Source organism: Fringilla coelebs (genome assembly GCF_963513975.1).
Source record: "Fringilla coelebs genome assembly, chromosome: 8".
NCBI classification, from domain to species: domain Eukaryota; kingdom Metazoa; phylum Chordata; class Aves; order Passeriformes; family Fringillidae; genus Fringilla; species Fringilla coelebs.
Window position 1 is genome coordinate 3,240,847 of NC_140066.1, and position 21,664 is coordinate 3,262,510.

General features: G+C 46.8%; 1 protein-coding gene across 1 annotated transcript in view; it reads right to left on the reverse strand.

Moving 5' to 3' along the window:
• Window positions 1–1,322: 1,322 nt before the first annotated feature.
• SGPL1 (sphingosine-1-phosphate lyase 1) overlaps window positions 1,323–21,664 on the reverse strand; it is a 31,911-nt gene continuing 11,569 nt past the window's right edge. The window contains exons 3-14 of the mRNA XM_084210540.1: window positions 21,303–21,370; window positions 19,051–19,198; window positions 17,689–17,768; window positions 16,291–16,419; window positions 9,393–9,481; window positions 8,600–8,705; window positions 8,061–8,159; window positions 7,144–7,293; window positions 6,141–6,379; window positions 5,483–5,629; window positions 4,482–4,602; window positions 1,323–4,396 (exon numbers count right to left, since the gene is read on the reverse strand). Coding sequence (XP_084066666.1) covers window positions 4,256–4,396; window positions 4,482–4,602; window positions 5,483–5,629; window positions 6,141–6,379; window positions 7,144–7,293; window positions 8,061–8,159; window positions 8,600–8,705; window positions 9,393–9,481; window positions 16,291–16,419; window positions 17,689–17,768; window positions 19,051–19,198; window positions 21,303–21,370 — 1,517 coding nt within the window. The 3' untranslated portion in view covers window positions 1,323–4,255. The remainder of the gene's footprint in view (window positions 4,397–4,481; window positions 4,603–5,482; window positions 5,630–6,140; window positions 6,380–7,143; window positions 7,294–8,060; window positions 8,160–8,599; window positions 8,706–9,392; window positions 9,482–16,290; window positions 16,420–17,688; window positions 17,769–19,050; window positions 19,199–21,302; window positions 21,371–21,664) is intronic.

A 21,664-nucleotide genomic window follows, 5' to 3' on the forward strand; every position in this document is an offset into this window, starting at 1 on the left:
TGGTTTGGGTTGGAGGGCACCTTAAAGATCACCTCGTTACAGCCATGGCAGGGACACCTTCCCCTATCCCAGACTGCTCCAAGCTCCATCCAACCTGGCCTTGGACACTTCCAGGGATCAGGGGCAGCCACAGCTTCTCTGGGCACCCTGTGCTAGGACCTCACCACTCTGACAGGGAAGAATTTCTTTCCAATATCCCATCTAAACCTATTCTGTGTGAATCCATTTCCCCCCATCCTGTTACTACATGCTCTTGTAGGAAGCCCTTCTCCGTGTTTCTCATCGGTTCCTTGAGGCACTGGGAGGCTGCAGTGAGGTCACCCCAAAGCTTCTCTCTGAGCAATCCCAATTCTCTCAGCCTTTCCTCACAGCAGAGGTGCTCCATCCCTCTGATCATCTTGGTACCTCCCCTGGACTCGCTCCAACAGGTCGATGTCCTTCCATAGCCACGTTACACCACTGCACCAGTAAATCTGTCCAGAGCCTGCCCCTATCCTGCCCCTGTTGTTGCTCCTGACCTCCTGGAATGTGCTTTCTGCCCAGAACGTGTTTTGTGACCCCTTTGGCTTGTCTGTAGCCAAGGAGCACGGTGCTGTGCTGTCTGTCATTGCTGTGACCCCTCTCCAGCAGTATTACACCAGGCACATGGTCTCACCCCGACTGGAGCCTGCCTTTCCTAGGATACCAATGGAAAATGTTTACAATAAACATCTCATTGAACCCCTGATGGCTCTTTGCAAAGAGGCCTCACTGACCAAATGAGGTTTCCCCAAAGGCAGGTACTGCCCTGACTGCTCTCAAGAAGGTGCTGATGCCACAAAAAAACTTCACACAGAAACTGCAGGTGCCTTCACCTCAGAGTGACTGGGGTCTGAAAGACTGAGAGGATCAAAGCCAGGGCAGGTAAAAACTGCTTGTGTGAAATCACAGCTGTGCCACAGCCAAGGCACAAACACAGGGAAAGGCCAACCAAAAGGTACAACGGCAGCATGGCACCAGGGCAGGGTGGAATACTTCCCAAAATGAGGTTGTGGGTGGATTTGGTGGTGCAGGATCTTCACTGATACAAACCAACAGCATTTGATTTCAGCACCACAGTCTGGGGAAAAACACTACAAACATCCAGTTCAAGTTGGGTTTTTTTTCTTCTCTCTTTTTAACCCTTTAAAGTTCTACAAAGTATTAATAGAAAAGCCATAGCACTTTTAACTTCCAGCATCTTTGAACATCACACACAAGATGCAGACAAGGACACCACCTTCATTTTGACAGAAGGACAGAGCAGCCCTCAGGCAGAGGTAGTAAGATTCATACACCATCCTCCCTGCCACAAACCAGGCTGTGCATGAGCAGATTCCAGGAACAACAGGCCCACATTCATTCAAACAACCACTGAAGCAGAAAAATAAGAGCTCAGTGAGCCTAGATAGCTAAATGCACCATTTTAATACAAACCAGGCCCATTTTCACCATCCCTCCAGCTATTTCAGCCTCCAGTTTAACCAGTGGCAAATCAGAGCAAAGCAGAAAGCTGCCATCAGATCAACTCATCACGTTTGTCCATTAAAAAGTCCTCATGGATTTATTGGGCAAGGTATTATTGTGTTGTACGCAACCCTTCCGCTCCCCTCTCCCCCAAGTCATCAGAAAAGTGCAGGTGAAATCCATGGCATGAAGACACACATCTCTTCTTGGTCCATCCCAATGGATATTCTTCATTCTAGTACCTAAGAACAGGTGAATCCCTTGGGAAGTGCTTTGTACAAGCAACAAATTGAGTGTCCCGCTTGAAAAACCGGGAAATCCCGCAGGAATTAACAGTGGCAAGGATCCCTCCAGGTCTAAAAGTACCGTCCAGTTTCAGATCATAATCCAGTTCATCAAATTCTTCTCTTTTTTTGTCTTTAAAACAATCACACAGCCGGTAAATCTGTTTTTCCAGGACCATTTGGCATGATGAAGTGGATGCAGATTACATGTTAGGTGACAAGGATGAATAAAAACTACACACCAGGGAATTACAGTGGCCTACTCCTGACCACAGGATTACATTTACATAGTATAGGACAAATACACATGGAACAATTAAACCCACAAATATTATTAATAAGCAAAGGCCAAAATAGAATACATTGACTTACAAATAACATCTTCAAATACATCCAAAAGTGCGAAATGGAGCACTGATCTGTTAGATCCACCTACCTCCTGGGAGGAAAATGCAACCAGGGAAGGAAGAGAAGGGTTTTGCTCTCCTTCAGCCCACCCCAATCCACCCCTTCATTCTTTTAAAGCAGAAACAAAAAGAGTACCTCCCTTTTTTTGTTTTGTTTTGTTAAATCTCGGTTCCAAAGAGAACCATCACAGTAGCCAGACACTGAAGACTGTCTCCAAACTCAGAGATACAGTAATGGTCACACTGGCAAGACCTTGAGAGAATAAATAGGTCCAGTACAAACTGCCAGAGCTGATATCACCATCAAGAGACTCTCAGGCAATTCAGTGATTTCAAAAGGGCTCAGAGACTTGCATGAAGTCATCAAGCTCAGGGCAGATGGCCAAAATACCAAATGTGTCTCCTAGCACAGGGAACAAAGCTGTTGGAAAGCCAGGATCCTTCCCACAGTGGATGGGCTGGTTTGTGCAGGAGCTGGTCAGTGACCTCCTCATTCCTTAAAATTCCTGTGCATCAAGCCAGGGCCAGCTTCAGGCTAACAGGCTGGAGCAGAGAGATGCCTTCAGATGCCCTGCACAGGACTGTGCAGATGAGCATGAAGTCTTCACACCCACGTGTGGGATTCTGCCTGGGAAACTCTGCTCCATGCAAAAAGCTGAGAGGAAACATGGGAAAGCCCTGCAGGAGTAACTCCAAGGCTACTTGAGAGATTCTGGCTTGTCCTTGAGGCCACAAGGCTGCTGGGAAAACTCTCTCACCCTAAAAACAGCGGGGAAAAATAGGAAGGCTGAGCCACGTGCCCAAGACTGGAACAGCTGCGACTTGCTGCATCCTTTCCTCTGCTTCTCTCAGCATCTTTGTAATACTGTGAAGGGACTTGGCTCATTACAACTACTATCCTACCTAACAGGCAAGGGTGCTTCCTCTGAGGCCAGCCTGCCTTTGAGGTTTGTTTTCAGAATTAGTACCATCAAGAAACGACCACAACCAAGGTCGTGGTCAAACAGCTGAACCCTCCAACCCTCCCTGGCCTGCCACAAAAAAAAAAAAGCCAGAGAAGCATCAAGGCACAATGGTGAATGCCCTTTTGAGAATGTGCCTTAAAAGAATCAGTGCAAAGAGCTGAGATTACCGCTATTACAAAAGTCACCTTTTTGATACTAAAAGACCGTGGTAAATAAAAAGTCTGCGCACGACGTCCCTGGCTGTGACACGGGCCAGGGCCTGGCTGGCTCTGCTACAGCATCGTGAGGGGACAGTGTAAAACCTTCAAGTTCTGAACAGTGAAATGAGCTTTGCACCTCCCTCCAGACTTGTGCAAGGGAAAGCAGCACTCCTGGGTGGTCAATGCGTGTCTTCTACAAGAGGCAGGGGAGCAGAACGGCCACCACATACCCGGGGTTTTCAGTACCTTCCAGTTCCTCTCCCTACGCCACCTGCTTGGTTTCTATTTCTGCTGTTGTTCAAGAGATTCCAGAAAAGGAGTTTGTGTTGTTTTTTTCCTCCCCCTCAGCAGATATTGATTGCAGTCTCACTCAGATTTCAAAGGGAGGCCGTGACTACCTCCCCTCTGCCAATTTATCAGCTCTGCATTACAGGCTCCCAGAACAGGCTGTGAAATGCAGCAGCTTACAGCAATACTGTAAAACAAAATTTCCAATTTACTGTCTGCCATTAACTTCCAGGAAGACTGGAGCCGTGGAACACAATGTGAGAACTCAAATTTGACACTTGGCTGGACACTGGCTGAATACCAGGTCTGAGGAGGAGAAACAACATGGAATGAAGGGGACATGCAGAATACCTGAGGAATTCGGAGCTGGGGAATGGACAGTGAATTCACCACCAACAGCCATGATGAAAACAGGCAGGGGGGAGGGAGGAAAAGCCCTAAAACTGAAATTGGGCATGAAAACAATGCAGATTTCAGAACAGACTAAGACAGGGAAGGAATTCTTCCAGATCAAGCCACCCTCGGACCTGCAATTGTAGGAACAAAGGAACTGCAATCTCTTTCCCTAGGAAACCTTTGGAACCACCCCAGTGCTGGCTGGCAAGGCACAGAGTGTTGCACTACAGTCAGTGGTGGCTGGGAGAGCCATTCATGTGCTTTTCAGTGCTGAGAACATCCGTGCTGTAGAGGCCATCCAGGTAGGCCTGGGAAATCTCTGCCACCAGGCTCCTGTCTGGGACGGACTGCGCCATCCCATAGATGGCTCCCTAAGCAGAGGAGAGAGAGGCTGTTACACAGGAGAAACACCCTCAGCAGCCCAAACAGCCCCTCACTGTGTGCTGGCCTCCTCACCATGCCCGTGGTCTTGGCGTTGAGGTCCTTCATGATGTCCTGGATGCTGTCCCTGACATCCTGCAGGAACCGCTCGGCCACGCCGGGCTTGGTGTGCAGCTGCGTGATGCAGAGATGGATGCTGGGCAGGCAGGGCAGAGGGCAGACATTAAACCACCTCCAGAACACACAGCTCCATCTTTTCTGAGCCCCCAACAGCTGCTAGGCCCTTCTGTGGCCAGTGATAACTGTGTGTCTCCTTGAAACAGCATTCCCACTAAGGGTAATCCCTGCAAAATGCTTGCTAGAACCAGCTCCTTCTTCCTTCCTTCCTAACTTCACAGTCAGATTAAAGTTTCCCACCTCATTCCAGGTACCTCTGGTGAGAAAAATGCAGCTGCCTGCAAGCATGGGGCCCCCTGCCATCACTTCCCTCTCTTTCCTCTGCAGCTTCTAAGCCATCACCAGAAGAAAGCCCCGATCTCTGAGCTGTCACCTCAGGCTCCCTGGACTTCACTTCCCACGGACACTCACAATTTTTTTTTCAGTGCAGTGCAGTTGCATCTGGGAGCATTGACCCCTTCTGCCCACAAAAGCCCCATTTCCCACTTAAACAAAGTCTCTGATATAGATTAATTTTACATTGAAAATGATCAGCCATTCACTGTTGTTTTAATTTCCTTCATCTTCAGCGGGCAGGAGGAAGACAGTAAAAATAAATAAATCAATCTACAAACCCTCAGTTAACCAAACATGAGATAGAGCCTTGCTTACTGATATTCTTCTGCTTGTATTAGACAGAGGTAAATAGAAAGTCCTCTGCCAGGCTCATTAAAATTACTATTACTTTATCCTCACTGCTGTATAATGGCAATTACGAAAGTGACTCCTGCTCTGCAGAGGAAAATTCTACATACAATTTATCAGCTAGGGACAACAGTACTCAGCAAATCATGAGAGCTACGTGGCCTGAAGTTGAGCATCTTGCTAAATACATCACTCCCTGGTCTCCACACACTCACCTTGGTGGGAACTGCAGGACATTCAAGTTCCATCCTTTTGCAGCTAAAAAATTAGATAATCGATAGATGTCAAAAGTGTCCGAGCCAATGGAGAGGACAGACACCTCTGGCTTCCCAAAAATGAAGATGCTGTCGATTTTTCTCAACCTTGAAAAGGAGGAGGAGAAAAGAAATGACTGATCAATGTTGCAGGGTTCAGACATTCTGTCCAGCCAGCTGAAGCCTTAAAGGAAAAGCTACAGGAGGGAACAGATGGCAGCACATTCCCACCCAAAAATCATGCACCCAGTCCGGGCCATTGGGACTTGCCAGAGCACCTGGGTCATTGCACACCCTAAAGTCAAGTAAACTCAGGAAGAAATGGAAAAGAGGGAAGACAGAAAAGCAAGGGAAGACAGAAAATCAGCTTCTCTTCCACAGCCACCCAAGCATCCCAACAAGGAAGAGTACAACCCTTCCTCCAGATTCCCCCTCAGCCACCGCTGAGGCAGAAGGAATTCTCAAAGCCAAGCTGAATGAAGGTGCCTGCGTCCCTCAGCTGTCTGGGCAGAAACAAATGTTCTCCCAGAACTGCCCAGCAGGTAAAAGGGAAAAACAAACCAAAAGCAGTTTGGGAGGAGGGTTCCAGCAAGATCCAAACCCCGAGGCACCCACGTACTCTGACTCCAGGAAACGAGCTGTTTTAATGATCCTCTTCGTGGCCTCAACGTAGCCCGACTCTCCGATGTGCAGCAGGGTTGCCCAACATGCAGCTATGATCCCACCAGGCCTGGAGCCTGCCACGGAGGGGGAGGCATAAATTCCCCCTTGCCAGTCAGGGGCTATGAAGAACTGGTACTTCCTGTACTCCTTGTCACTGTAGAGCACCACCGAGGAGCCCTTGGGAGCGTAGCCGTACTGCAAGGGGCACAGAAAGGGTTAGAAAGCAGCAAGAGGGCACGGGAACGCATCCAGGTCCTCACCAAGATCCCATCTGGGGATCTGCTGGAGAGCAAAAGGCTCTGCAGAGGGCTTGGGACAGGCTGGATCCATGGGCAGAGGTTCAGCAAGGTGAAGTGCAAGGTCCTGCCCTTGGGTCACAGCAAAACCCTGCAGCTCCAGGCTGGAAAGCTGGAAAGGAGCCCCCAGGAGGAGCTGAGGGAGCTGGGAAAGGGGTTCAGCCTGGAGCAAAGGAGGCTCAGGGGGGGACGTTCTGGCTCTGCACAACTCCCTGACAGGAGGGGACAGCCAAGGGGGATCAGGCTCTGCTCAGAGAAAACAAGTGACAGGACAAGAGGAAACAGCTTCAAGTTGTGCCAGGAGAGGTTAAGGTTGGAAATCAGGATAAATTTCTTTGTGGAAGGGGAAAAACAGGCTGTCAGAGTTGAAGGGGCTGCCCAGGAAGGTGGTAGAGTCTCCATGCCTGGAGGTGTTCATGGAATGACTGGATGGGGCACTCAGTGCTCTGCTTGATAAGGTGGGGACTGCTCACAGGTTGGACTCAATCCTGGAGATCTTTCCCAGCCTGAGGGGTTCACGTTGCACAAAGCACATGAACAGATCAGCCCCTACCCCTGCACCTCAGTGCTCCTCCACACAGTAGGGAAGAAATGCCTGAAGGCCAGGATGGCAACAGGAATCACAGCCCAAAAATGAAAGCCCTGGAAGATCCTTCTCCTCACCTTGTGGGTGTCAGCAGAAATGCTGGTCACGCCTTCCACACGGAAGTCAAAGGGACGCTTCAGGGGGAACCCTGCCTTGTCCATGAAAGCAATAAGGAATCCACCCAGGCAGGCATCCACGTGGAAGGGGATCTTGTACTTCACTGCAAGCTGTGTGTGAACAAGAAAGCAAAATTATGTGGCTGGGACACCCAAACTCCAGTCACCAAAAGGTATTTGGCATTTCACAGTTAAATGTTCACTGAACCCTTTGAGAACATCACAGCACTCTCAAGTTGTGGAGGACAGGAGATGTGGGAGGGCTGGCTGGCTGTGGGATGCCTTTTCCTGCCTTCCACACACAGGAAAAACAGTGTGGCATTTTGGTAGTTTGCTGTGTTTGACAAAGGAATGTGACAACATTGTCTGAAAGGAGTGCCCACAATAAAATATAAGGGTGTGAGAGCCAAATGAACAGAAGGTCAGAAGCCCTGGCTGATCACATACAAAATAAATAACTGGAGCACAGAGAGGAAAGAAATCAAGAGGTAAGTTCAGAAAATAAGATCCCAGCCCTTTGACTCCTACTCTCTCCACACATTTTTCAGACTTCCACACCAATTTTGCTACAACCAGCAGGCCCTAAATCAAAGCCTGTTCACCAGGTGAGCCATTCAGGTGTTCTTTCCTTTCAGGCAGTAAATCATGAGCACTTCTGCTCGGTCTCACAGTCACACATTCCCCCCTCAGTCCCAAACTGCATCCTACATACCCTGCTGTTGGCAAACAGCTCCTTTGAGAACAGTAATGCCCTTCCAGCCAGCGGGATCCCTCCCACCAAATTCACTGCTCAGCATCCTGAAACCCCTCCAACCCTTCCTTCTTGTGCTGATTTTACTGCTACAACACACAGGTTCCCACAGGTAGGGGTACCCTACCTCTGCCACCTCTTCAATGGGGTCCATAATTCCATGTGGGAACTGGGGAGCAGAACAGACCAGCATGGCTGTGTTCCTCGAGATGGCTCTCCTCATTGCCTGAAGATTTAAACAGAGAAGATGCTCACATTCCATTTACCAAGTGCCATCCTGCCAAAAAAGATAAAGGGTGAGAACATGCAGGGTCTGGTCTTAAAAACCAAGGCATGAAAGAGTACAGAGAGGGAAACAACGAGCTACAACCACTCATCCACTGGGAAATAAAATAATATTTTTGTTCACCCTCCTCTGAAATCTGGGGCTATTGAAGAAATACATAAATTACCTGAGTCTAAATGAATCCCATGGGACAAAGGGATAACATCCAGCTATTTCAAATATAACTTCATCTGCAATGATACTTGCTCATGCTGGTTTTCATTGTTTCCACAAAGCATTCCTCCCTCTTTATCACTGACTCGCTACCTGGACAGGCAGATTTCTCGCCCAGTTGCTGTGCAATGCTCATTTCCTCACAGAGAGAGAGACTAAAGTGATACCTGAACATCCACTTCCATGGCCTTGGTCAGAGGTATTTGGATCAGCTTCATCCCAAAGTAGTGTGCTGCCTTGTCAAAGGCAGCGTGGGCACTCACGGGGACCAACCTGGAAAAGGAACAGATCAAATGAGAGCAACATTTGCTGATTCCCATCTCCAGTGGCAGTGGCTGAACAGCCTCAATTAACCCTGTTTTCTGAGGCCTCACATCATCATCAGAGCCTTAAATGCTAGAGAGGGGAGAAAAGAACCACCAGTGTTTGGTTTCCTTTAACATTTTCCCCTCAAAGCAATTAACCAGAGAAATATTTCCCATGCACCATCTAGAAAAGAGGCAGCACATTAGAGGCAGCAAACCCTCTATTAGCACTGTAATGATTAGCACAATTCCTCATTTGAGCTCCAACCAGCCCAACTCCAGCCTCAGAGTTTTCAGGCTAAGCCTTCTTTGATGTGAATAAATCAAATCCCTTGGATACTTCAAAGAGCCTGGCAATCTCTGGCTCAAGTGCAGAGCTGATCCAAGCAGGCTGTCTGGAGCAGCAGACAGGTACTGCCAAAATACAGCTGCCCCAGCAACATCTGTGCCCCCTAGGCTGCTTGCTTTAGAACTTCCTGTGCTTTTGAACTCTTCTTTCCACACAGGTTTCTCTCCTCCAGACAAAGATGGACCAGGAAGAGGTGGCAATGAGCTATGAAATGAAGGATTATCGAGGTCCAGCACCATCTCAGCTCCAGGGGACAGTAAATCCCACAAGCCCCCAAAGGAAAAAAGCTGTGGTGGCACCACTCACATTTCTGGCTGCTTGATGCCTCTCTCATAAGCCAGGTCTCTGTATGCCTTGCAGGCCATCAGGATGCTCTCCGTGCCGCCAGATGTCATCTGTCACCAGAAAAGAAGCAAACAAGGAAAAATAACAATGGGAGTTACAGGAGGCAAAAGCAAAAAGGGGATGCAGGTTCAGCATCTCTTGCCTCTGCTTCAGAGTGCAAAGGACAGCTCAGGGTTTAAAGGGCAGCAGAAGCCACTGAAGGGCACGAGGCAGCTTTCTGACACTCAGCTTGAAAATGCACATTTAAATGCTGAATCCTCTCTTTAAATGGGGTGGAGGAAAGAGAAAACAAACAAAAAGTACAGAATTCCAGAGCCCAGCAGGAGGGGGCCACATTACACAGTCACCTCACCTCACAGAACTACTGGCACTTAAGCTCTTGATTACCTGGGGATTGTTTATCTGCATTACAGATTAATTATGCCACGTATACAGAAACAACAAAGCTGACTCTGTGTTAAGTCAGCTGCAGTCCAGCAGGGTTTATTAGGTCTGGAGCAGTGCCACACTGAGGCACAGAGCCTGCTCAGGGCTGGCACCACTCCTCAGCTACACAACCTTCCCAGAACCTGGAATGCTGCAGGACTTGGAACGCTCCCACCTCCTCTCCGCTGAGACCAGCCCAGCTCTGCTCAATACCAGAGCTTCTAAGAGCCCTCAGGGACACGAGGAATTTTACACCAGGAGGAATTTGTGCATCCCTCTCCCCAGCCAGGGCAGTCAGCACCCACACCACCCACACTAAGGCTGCTGTGCCAGCCCTCTTCACCCTGACCACAGGGTTTGCATGAGGAGCTGGAAGAGAGGGAAGCACACACACAGGTTTGCTGTTGCATACTTGAAACTCAAGAGCTGGTGCAAATACACAAATTAAACTCTTTACAGGAAGGAACTCCTCAAGGGGAAGGTCTCTTGTAGGTCAGCTCCCATGAGTTCTGGCACGCAAGGGACGCTGGGTACAACCTTCCCCAGTAAAATTTTAACTGGGAAATGTGAGGTTGGGTTTTTAAGCAGCCTGCAGGACTTACTTTTTGGGTGAGCCAAAACCTGAGGATATGGAGTAACTAGGACAGTTATACAGAGGTTCACAAATCTAAGGAATCAAAACTTACTTATACTGCTTATGGGGGACTAATTTTGCTCCTCAGACCTGCTGAACCAACTGCAACTTCCCCTTTTAACCTCTTCCCCCTCAAAAACAAACATAAAAAGGAGCTAATCACATTTGTATGCCTTATGACATTTGGGTTTTCCTTAGGTTTTTCCCTGCTGACATGGCTGCAAACCCTGAAAATGCCAAGAAGTGTGACTGTGTGACAATGACTAAACATGAATACTGAGATAAGGAACAAAGTTCACAGCCTGCCAGGATTTGTTCCTAACATAATCCAAGCCAGCAGCAGCTGCTGCCACAGGCAGTGTGGAAGCAACTGTCACACCACAGACAATTCCTGCTTTTTGGAGGAAGTTTAAAAGCAACAGCTGTCAGAGATAAAAGCTAACAGAGCTTCTCACTGGATAAAGACATCTCTGCATTAATTGTGGAGCAAATGGATGGCAGCAGGAACACAATGTTTGAAGGCTTTTATGGGCTGTACCACTCACTTCTCAACACCCTTTACGAATAAAGATCTGTCAGGTTGTGATTGCTTTTGGGAGAAAAAAAAAAAAAAAACAGCTAGAGAAAAACTGCCTTCCTACTGGGTAGGAGAAGAGGAATGGGATTATTGCATACCTGTACCTGTCCTTGCAACACTGCTTAGGATAATGATTGTGAAAGCTTTGCTAGGAAGGACCCAGGCCTGCTCCTTGTTGGGCAGCATTCCCTATGCTCACCTAGATAATCAATCTGCTCTTGAAAAAGCAGCCTCTGTACAGTCTTATTCCCATTTCAATCCTAACACCAAAACAACATCTTGCCTTCATATGGAACAAGCCTTTCCTCAAAGTCTGGCTCTACCATGGGAATGCTGAGCCACACAGTTTTTGGCAGGTCACAGCCAACACTTGTCAGCAGCCAGTCACGTGCAGGGTGAGGAAGAGCATCCAGGATGAATCTTCTCCCAGGCATCCAGACTGGCAGAAGACCACACAGAAAGCTTGTTCAGACAGCTGAAAATCCACCCAAAAAGCTGAACTCCAGCCAGCTCAGCTTCCTAAACTGGCCCACAGTCAGCACAGTGTGAGTCTCCATCACGGAGAAGGTGCAACAGCACCTTGAGCCCAGCACAGCTCCAACACCAAAATCCTCTTGGTCCACGTGGATGATACCTGTGCAAGGAGGCTGCTCCTTGACAGGAGGCATTGCCAGCTCAGCCAGTGGCAGCAAACTCGTCCTGCTGCAGCCAGAGCCTGAATCACTGTCACAGGATCCAACTTCCCCCGTGCCTGAGGCGCCCGGCCAAGGCTGGGTGATTCAGCACCCGCCCAGGGCTCACACACATTCTTTTCTCCCCTCAATGAAGTCCACAGGCTTTTCCATGCCATGGGAAAAGGGCTGGAAACAGGCATTGTTTAAGCAGCTCTGCAGCCCTGCACTATCTTCAAAGGCCAGGCAAAGTGTGGGGGAAAAAGGAAAGTAAACAGACATTTTGTGTTCTTGATTTATTTGTTGTTTTTGCGAATGGGAGGGGAGAGGAGAGAGCACAGGGAATAAATATCCCTCCTGCTTTCCAAACTCAGTGAATCACTTCCATTGCTCCCTCCCTCCAATTCCCAGTGCTCTGGAACCTCAACATTACAACAGCAATAGGAGATATGGTCCCTATTCCAGGATTCCTTTGGCCATGTCACTGTCAGATATTAAAGAACCACTTTGGTTCACAGTCTCTGAAGTTTTCCTTCCATTTTCACCTATAAACATGTCCATTCAGACCCTGGAGACAAAGCTAACCAGAAGTTTCACTGAGCTGAACCACACCATGAATTTAGACAAAAAAAAAAAAGCAAACAACAATTTACTTCTAGGGTAACACAGTAAAAAAAAAAAAACACACCACAATCCACTGGATGGTCATAATGTTGTGGCAGCCTCCCATAAAACCCCTGGAAACCTGCAGGTTGTAAATTGCACAACTTGTGTCTCTCAAGGTGACCTGCTCATCAGTACAGATAAAATCTGACAGATCTGCACAGTTTAAGCCCCCCTCAAGACATATCACTCACGTCTCCCTACTTCAAATGTGCAGCCAAAGCTTGTAAGCCACAGAATTTGGGGAGAAGAGACAAAATGGGTTTCTACAGGAAGCTTAGGCTTGCATCTGGTGATTTTGCTTTCTCTCTCCTGTCCTGAGGTGTAGAATAGGTGGAAGAAGAGTTCACAGAGAGATCCACATCAAATGCTCACAATGTCTCACACGCACACAGAATTTTTCCCTACACTTCAAAGCTGCCCTTTTCTTTTTAAAGTTCAAAAAGCTACTAAAAACCAAAAATACTGCAGCTTGCATAAAAGTGCTGACTTCTCCTCAAATTACAGGGGAAATCCACACAGCCAACACTGCAAAACAAAGCCACTTGTGAACATGAACACATCAGACAAGAACAAACTCCCCTGTTCCCCTTCTATGTGCTGAGCTTAATTAGTCCCTCCAAATCACTGCAAGAATGTGATCAGAATCTTCCAGGCACCCCCAACTCACTGATTCCTGTCTCTTTGCTCTTGCATAACACAATTAAAGTAAGAACAATAGCAGTAATTAGTGAGAAATAGGAAACATCCATCCACTGCTGAAAAGCATTACTTTTAAAACTGCTTAAAAACTTGAAGCATCTCCCAGAGCAATTTAAGACAAAGGCATGTCTGAACCTCCCCAACCACCAGGGCACTGTTAGAGCTTTTATACCCATGTCAACAAAAGGAGAATTACAGCCCACACGGCTCAGCTAAAAGCAACTCCTGTAAACCACACAAGCTGCTCATCTGATTTAGCATTCAGAAGTGTAAAAAAGACAGTGTTTTATGAAACACACCAAAAACTTTCAAAGAGGAAGCTCCCCAGAGATCCTGCTGAGGGAGGTGTCCACATGGCACAGGGCAGGACCACACAGAGATCCCAGGCTGCTGAAAACCTTGGGAACAGCATGGATGTGTCACTGGGCAGCTTCTCCCAGGCTGAGCAGCAGTGTCACTGCCACGAGGTGCTGTTCTGCAATGAGCTATGGAAATCAGAGCACAAAGGAAGCGAAACTGCCTCGCTGAGAAGTCCAGACAGGAACTTTTTGGTGATTTCCATGCAGCACAGATGCAGACACCGTCTCCAGAAATACCAATGAGTTCCATCTGCCTTCAGGGACCACCACCAACAAATTGGCCAAGCAGTCCCTGCTGCTTAAACCAGGTTAGTAAATCCAGTGGACTGGCAGTGTGACACTCTGCCTCTCAGAGGTGGCAGTGAGGAGGGGAAAAAAGCAGTTGCTCTAAATTTCAACACTGCAAAAGTTGAATCAAGTAAACCCAGAGGCCTTCTCAGTAGAATGAGCCAGCAGCTCCTCTTGAACAGATTAAAGGTAACTCAGAGGATTGCACCTCCTCTGGTTTAGCATTAAAACCTCTCTGCTTTACAGTCTCACCAGTTCTGGAAGTGTAACTGCAGCACTGAGCCACCAGCTGCAGCAGGGCCTTCCCAAGACAGAAAGCAAATCATCAGTTTGAAAAAAATCCTCTTTTTAACTGAGTTTGCAACTGTCCAAGCCTCCAGAAATGACTCTGAAATGTTAATTCAGTTCTGGGGAGAAAAAAAGAGGAATCTTTGAGCCCAACTACTTAAAGAGCATGTGACCTCCATATGCCCACCCACATCTCTCCATCAGTGATCAGCAACTCTGGACACTTCACAGTCAGGAAGAAGAGAGGGAGGAAGACAAGAAGTGCACTGGAAACGCTCCCTCAGACATGGTAATTACAGGGGTGCAATTCATCTTCTGTTTCTGGCTGATCAGCTTTCCAGCCCTCCCCTTCTCCCTGCCAATGGGGCTGTGTTCAAGCAGCTAGGACAGACCCCCACAGTGGGCTGTGCCCTTCCTTTGCTGCGTGGCACCATCCTCAGAAGTGAGAGGAGGACAGAAGGAAAAGCAGGGTTTCCCAAAGTATGTGTTACCCGTTCTGACCTCCTCTTAGGCAATCCCACTTTTCCATTTCAGTGGGAGAGCACCCAAGGCCAAGGCTGGCACCTTTACATCGTGTTTTACATAACAAAACCCCAAGGTTCCCCGTGCAGGCTTCAGCAAGCTGAGTTCCCCAGGCACCCAGCAGGGGCACACAGCTCTCTGCCTGCTGTGCCAGCTGATGTCCCAACTGCTGACAGAAACCAGTCCCAGCAGCTTCGTGCCCAGCCCCTGCCCCACTCCAGGGATAATCTCAGCTCTGCGAGCCAGGAAGCAGCTGAGGTGAGGTGAAATGGGTTTTGTAAGCAAAGAGGCATGTTCCTCCTCTAAACCTTGTGAAAAATGCATATTTTATGATTGGCTTTTCACAAATATTCAAGTGAATATTGTATGTGTTATGTTAGAAAGTTGTGCTGTATTAATTCTCTTAGGTAGTGTGGTAAATATAGTTTTAGGTTATAACACAATGTTAAAATAGAAACTATGTATGCAGGATATTTTTTTAAGAAAGGAATGAGGTACTTGCACCAAATAGCAGCCACAGGACACCCAAATCTTTCAGAGGAAGAATTTATTGCTCCATTATCGAGTTCTTCCTGCCTCACTCAGCCCTGAAGACGCTGTCAGGACTCAGAGGAAGAAGCTGACACTGCCCAGCCAGAATCCTGTGTGTGAATGGAATTGATGCATCATGGATGAGCTGTATGAATGTGCAACAGGCTGCTGCTTTTAAGGGTTAATCCTCTGGTAACATGGTCCTTTATCAGGGTTATTTCACCCAGAAAGAGGTACCTGGACTGTCTGTAACTCTTTGTTCTTATTGTCTCATATTGTCCTAATCCAAATTGTCCAAATTATTATTAGTCTAATTATATTACTATTTCTACAACCATTTTATTACTATTCAACTTTCTAAAATTTTAAAACCAACTGACTGGCGTTTTTCACAAGCTGAAGGTGGTACAAGGAATACACTCCTGAGAAGAAAAGTCAGGTCAGAGGATGTCACCTCCTCCTCCTCTCAAATGCAATCACGTCTTGCACTCCCACACAGCTGAGCTCATCTTCAACCCCACTGGGAGTCTGATCCCAACTACACCTTCCACAAAGCTACTCCAGCACTCAGCTCTTCACCACAAGCAAGCCTCCAGCTGACAGGGAGAGCCCACTCAAGGCCAGATCAGCTCCTAAGCTCTTGTGTCAACACTGCTTTCCATCAGCTTAAGAGCACACATTTGGACTCTTGCTGGGAATTTTATCAAGACTGGTTTGCACAGGAAGGCCACATGAGGCTGGCAATGCAGCTTTCCAGCTGGACAGCTGACAATCCATGCTTGTTGGTGAGTAGCCAGCCAGCCAGCTGGCCTTGCCCTCGAGCTCAGCAATCTGGCAGGCTCACAGATCTCCAGCTCAGAGACTAAAACTCAGGGGAGCTCCTCAGAGTGACACTTCTCTGTTCACAGTTCTCCACTGACATCCAGCCAGGCTGCATTACACCAGTTCTCCTTTCCAACTGCCATCAAGCCTGTGCCACTTAAGAGTGGGGGGAAAAAAAAGCTGAAGTAAACGGTCTTGTTTAGAGAACTGTTTCTCTGAGTGAAATTGCCTCTCTCAGGAAGAGGAATTAAGCAACCTCCACACAGCTGGCATGGAATACACCAGAATGAGCTCACCTGGAGAGCACAAGGTGCATTTGCACTTATCAAAGTCAAAAATATCCAAAATGTTCAGGAGGCAAAGACAGGCTACTTACAGCACCACAAGATTTGGGACCCCCGTGGAAGAGCGTGCAGGCAATCCTCACCACTTCTGCTTCCATCTTCCTCAGACCAGGGAATATATCTGGATGGAGAGGATTACTCCAGGCAAACTCTTCATACACCTTCAGAAAACAAAGAGAGAAAGTTAGACTTGCAGATGGGGCTTTAAGAACTCCCCATGTGCACTCTAGAAGCAAATTAGCTGCATTTTACCCAAAGAATATTACAGGACTTAACTGCTCCTGCAAGTAAATGCCACAAGCTGGGAAGCAGAGGAATAAAATAAAGAAAAAAATAAATGTTTTTCTAAGGCATTCAGATCTTTGCAGTGGATTCTACAGCACAGCAATACTGCTGGTTGCAAGGACAGATCTAGTAATTTCTCTCTTTTTAAAGAACACAAGATACACCCTGCCTTTGCTTTGCACAAATCAGGACAAAAAAGTGACTTAGCAGAACTTGTTCTCAAGTTTACTCACTGTTCTCTTACTGTTAAGAGGGGTTCTGAAGCAGGCAGTAAAGCACAAATGCCCACCCACACCACAGGGAAAGTGGCTGTGGAAACCAGTATTTCTGCTCATTCCACAGCTGTGGACTCAAAGGATACAAGGCTGGAACAGCCAGCCCCAACCTCCTGCAGTCCAGATCAAAAAGCAACTGCAGGGATGTTAAATAAAATACAGCAAAACAAACCAGTGAATAATCAGCACAAACAAAGGCAATGTTTCCATAAAGTGATCCCAGCCAAGGCCCTTCCAGAAAGGCTGCTCTGAGCTTTGTTTCTCCAGAAGGGGTACAGAAAATGTCAACATGAGGAAGAAAAGAGCAATAGGAACCACCAAACAGAGCCTGCTACAAAAACTGTTCCCAGGAACAAGAGGGCCAGACTTCCCTTTCTGACAAAACAGCTCTGGAAGGAGATGTACTTGAAAACAAACATTTAGTCTGTTTAGGTTATTTTGCAGCCTTCTCAAAAGGAGGAGTTCCTGAGCAGGTAACCAGCCCTCACAGGAACACCAGTGAAGCCTGCCAGTGCTCCATTGTCTAAGATTTGGACCACAGTGCCAAAAAGCATTTCCCAAACCTTCCCTTTTGCTCAAACCAGGAGCAGCTTAGCTTTGCCCAGTGAAAGCTGTTCCAGTACCAGTCTCCAGTTCACCTGTAATTAATAATTACTACCTCACTCAAAGCAGCACCTCATCTGGTTAGATCCCAGTTATCTCTGGGTGCTTTCACAGGGACACTTACCTGGCCAGAGTCACACTGCCCAAACTGCCACTAATTCCCCTTCCCAGACTTAGACCTTTCCCTATTTACTCTGGGATGCTGGAACAGCTCTGAGGGGTTTCTGGTCACCCTGAAGATGCAAAGTTGGCCTGCTTGCACCTTACCTTGACCAGCAGGTGGGTGAGTTTCTCTTCCCCGCTGTACACAGTCCCTGAGACTTTCCCATCCTGCCAGCGTACATCTCCTGCGAGAGAGGGAAGGGCACACTGCTCACAAACACAGCCATTCCCAGCCAGGGTGGGAAAGCACATGGAAAATCCCCTCAGTTCCACAGAGGAGGACTCAGCTTTTGAGATTTCCCCGAGTTTTGTGGCCCAGGGACAGCTGTGCGTGAAGCTGAGCCCCTGGCACTGTGTGAACTTAGCAACCAGTAAATGATGACTAAAGAGTCAGCACATAACCAACATGTAGCTGGAGCAAGCAGTTATATTAATAAATAATCCACTTAATCCCCAGCAGTCTCCCCAAACTGCTGTTCAACCAACTGCACACTAAATTAAAGCCACTTTCAAAGAGCACCCACCACCAGAGGAAGCTGGGAAGAGATAGCAAAGCCAAGTTTGTACTGCTAAAATCCACAGTGCTGGCACCTCAATTAAATTTCACCTAAACTGGGACTTCCAGGCAACTTCCAAAGGGGTGGGGGCTGAAAATAGGAGGGACTTTAGAAAATAAAAAAGAACCCAGTGAAGGAAGGAAACAAAAATTTAAGAGAAAACACAGGAGCAATACACAGCAGCAGAAAAGAAGGATATTGTTCCAGGATACTGGATCATGAAATTGTGTGTTTCTGAATTTGGAGCAGATGCGCTGTTCTAGCAGAAAATGCAAGGCATTTCTCAAATTTGGGATAGGAGCAGGGCAGTTGTATCTTCTGCCCTGGACAGGAAGTCACCCAGATTTGCTCATTAGGAGTGAGAGGCACACAAATCAAGAGGCAACATGTTTACATGAGAGAGGGAACTCAGATGGAGTGTCAGACACTGCTTGTGTGGACTCAAGCCAGGAGAACATCATCATCACTCTTCCTTAAAAGGCTTTTTTGAGGCACAAACCATTGTCTCTCAACTGAGGTCACAGTCTTGGAAATTCCCTAACAATCCTACTTGGAAATTGCTTTTTTTGATTGTGAGTATTTTCTGGGGCTTCACATTTGTGGTAAAAGTCAAACATCAAGGCAACTGCTCAGAAATGCAACCCAAAAAGAGAACTTCCTCCATATTTCTCCTGTCCTCAGCTCTCCCATCTCCCCATCAGCCTAGAATTCTTGTGGAAGGAACAGAATTTCAGTGTAAATACCTGAACACAGCATTAAAACTCATGAATCTCAGTCACATCCAGAAGAAAAACAGACAAAAACTCGCAAGGGGACAAAATATTTAAGCTGAAACCACGAGCAGGAGTCACTGGGACTCATTTAAGAGAGGAAGTGTCATTGTGTGCTGTCTGCTGCAGTACAGACCCACCTTTTGAGCTGTACTCTTTCATCTTCTGCAGCACTTCAGGCTGGCTCATGCCCTGTTCTGGCAGTGCTTTGATATATTCCCTTTCATCTTTCAGGAAGGACAAACTGGAAGTGACATCATTCAAGGCTTCATCAATCTTCTTTTGAATCTAAAAAGAAAGAAAAAAAGCCTATCAAACTATGGCACTGGTCAAATTCTAAATAATTGTTGAATGTGTGCAGGACAGGACCTGCTGCCTGTGTCTGTGGTGCTGATGGAGCAGACAGGAACTGCTCCACTGGGAGCTTTGACCCCTTTCCTTAGTGCTTAAGAAAATAAAACTCAAGGAAAAAAACCTGCATTTTTATCCAGCAAACCTTTTCAAGTCACATTTTTTATTTGTAGAGGTCTTCAGGAGCATTGGTTTGTATTTTGCCTCCTCTACCCCAACACACACACAGCTTAGAAACTCACAGAGACACAAGAAATCTCCAGAACAGGAGATTTTCTTTCTTCCCACCCACACCCTGCACTCAGGAAACCCCAGACTTCTCCTCTCAACACATTCCAAAGTAAGGATTCCTCTTCCAGGCAACACAGGGGTTGGGATATTGACTTTTGGACACTGGAATGCCTCAAAGTCAAGGCCTCTTGTGAGCACCTGATAAGTTATCAGGTATCAACCTAGCAAAGAGCAGGAAGAGGACACAGACAGGACACAGCAGGAGTGCTCTGGCACAGGGGAGCAGGGTGAGCCCTGGGAAGGGAAGTCTGGACACAACAGGGATTGTATCAAGTGTCCTTTTCTGACAGGCAGGCAAGAAACACAAGCAGAAGAGAATTTGCTTGATCAAAGGCTACTGAGGGTAGGAGGTGAAAGCTGGGGCATTTAACAGGCCAGGAGGGGATTTAGTCCCTTCCAGAGAGAAACTGGAGAACTCCTCCTGTCTCCACAGCAAAAGGAAAAAAAATTCCTCTGTGTCACAGTCACATTCTCTGAAAAATCTCCTGGCCCAGGATTTTCTCCTGGGAAGCTGAGAAGCCTCAGAGAAAAAGGAAAACTAATTCTTATCTCATTTGCTCCTCCTGTGCTGTGCTCACATGTGGAATGTGTTTGGAGATTGTTTCACTGGTTTCATGTGAATTGTTTTGATTTACTGACCAGTCAGGGCCCAGCTGTGTCAGGACTCTGGAAGGAGTCAGGAGTTTTCATTATTATCTTTTCAGCCTTCTGTAAGTCTCCTGTGTTCTTTAGTATAATTTAGTTTAGCATTCTTTAACATAATATCATAAAATAATAAATTAGCCTTCTGAGAGCATGGAGTCAGATTCATCATGCCTCCCCTTCCCCTGGGAACCCCACAAATACAATTCCTCTGTGCTGCTCTTTGGATAAAATGGCCTGGAAGAGATGTGACCCCTGGAATCAAGGTGTAAATACACCAGCACAGCAAGCAGCAGGAAGTGCAATCGAGTGTGATACCATGGTTTACGAGGTGAAATAAACCCAGCTGTGCATTTCTTCAGCCCCAGTCCTTAACCTGCTAAAACATGCTGACAGTTGTGGTTTCCAGTTTTTATGGAAAAAAAAAGAAAACAAAACAAAAAAACAAAATAAAAAATTTAAAAAAAAAAACAAACCACCAACCCCCCCCCCCCCCAATAAAAAAAACCAAAAACTAAATACCCCAGAAAATCAAAAAAAAAACCACCAAAACAAAGCAAAAACACAAACCAACCCCAAACACCACAGCTCCTGGGTCATTTAATGATTACACAAAGTGCTGATATCCTTCTGCTAACTTTTGCTGAGCCTTGAACAAATCATGGCCAGCTGCTTGATTAAAATAAACACACATTGCACAACAATGTGGAATTGCTGTCAGTGTGACAATTGCTGTCTGACACTCCACACTGCTTCAGAAGAATAATTCCAGTTCAATCCTATCCCTTCTTCCAGGATTAAAATATTTTCCTTAAAATTTAAAAACAAGGAAATTTAAAAACTGGAGAATTCACTCATTCTTGGTTAATAGAAATAGCTCAAAAGTTAAAAAGAGGTGGAACCCCCTTGTTATGGGAGTGATGCTATGACACAAAGATTGGGTAGAAATTACATTAAACCAGGAGGCAGCAGAAGACATTCCAGATGTATGTCCTGGGTCATCAGGATCACAGTGACATGACAACAAAGATTTACTGGACTGTATATTCTCCAAAAGAGCTGAAAAAAGGACCTAGGACAGTCCTATAATACTTGTTCAAATACTTACTATAGCCCCAACAAATGGCATTCTTCTCAGCAGTTTAAAGAACTGTTTTTTAGTTCGGGATGTCAAACCTGAAAGACAAAAGGCAGAAAGGAACCTAAGGACCAAAAAAAAAAACCAACCCAACCAAAATAGAAACTTCTGATGCAGCTCATGATCCAGGCTCAGCATTCCTGATCCAAGCTGAAATAACAGAGAGGACATGGTGGACAGATGAGCAAGGTTTTCATGGATAGATCATGCCATGGAAACATGTGGACTGCAGGAATCAGTTATTTGTTTCTTACTTGCACGGGAATTCACACCCACATATGGAATTTTACAGGAAAAGGAGGGATTTCAGAGTTTGCTAAAGGTAAGGAATT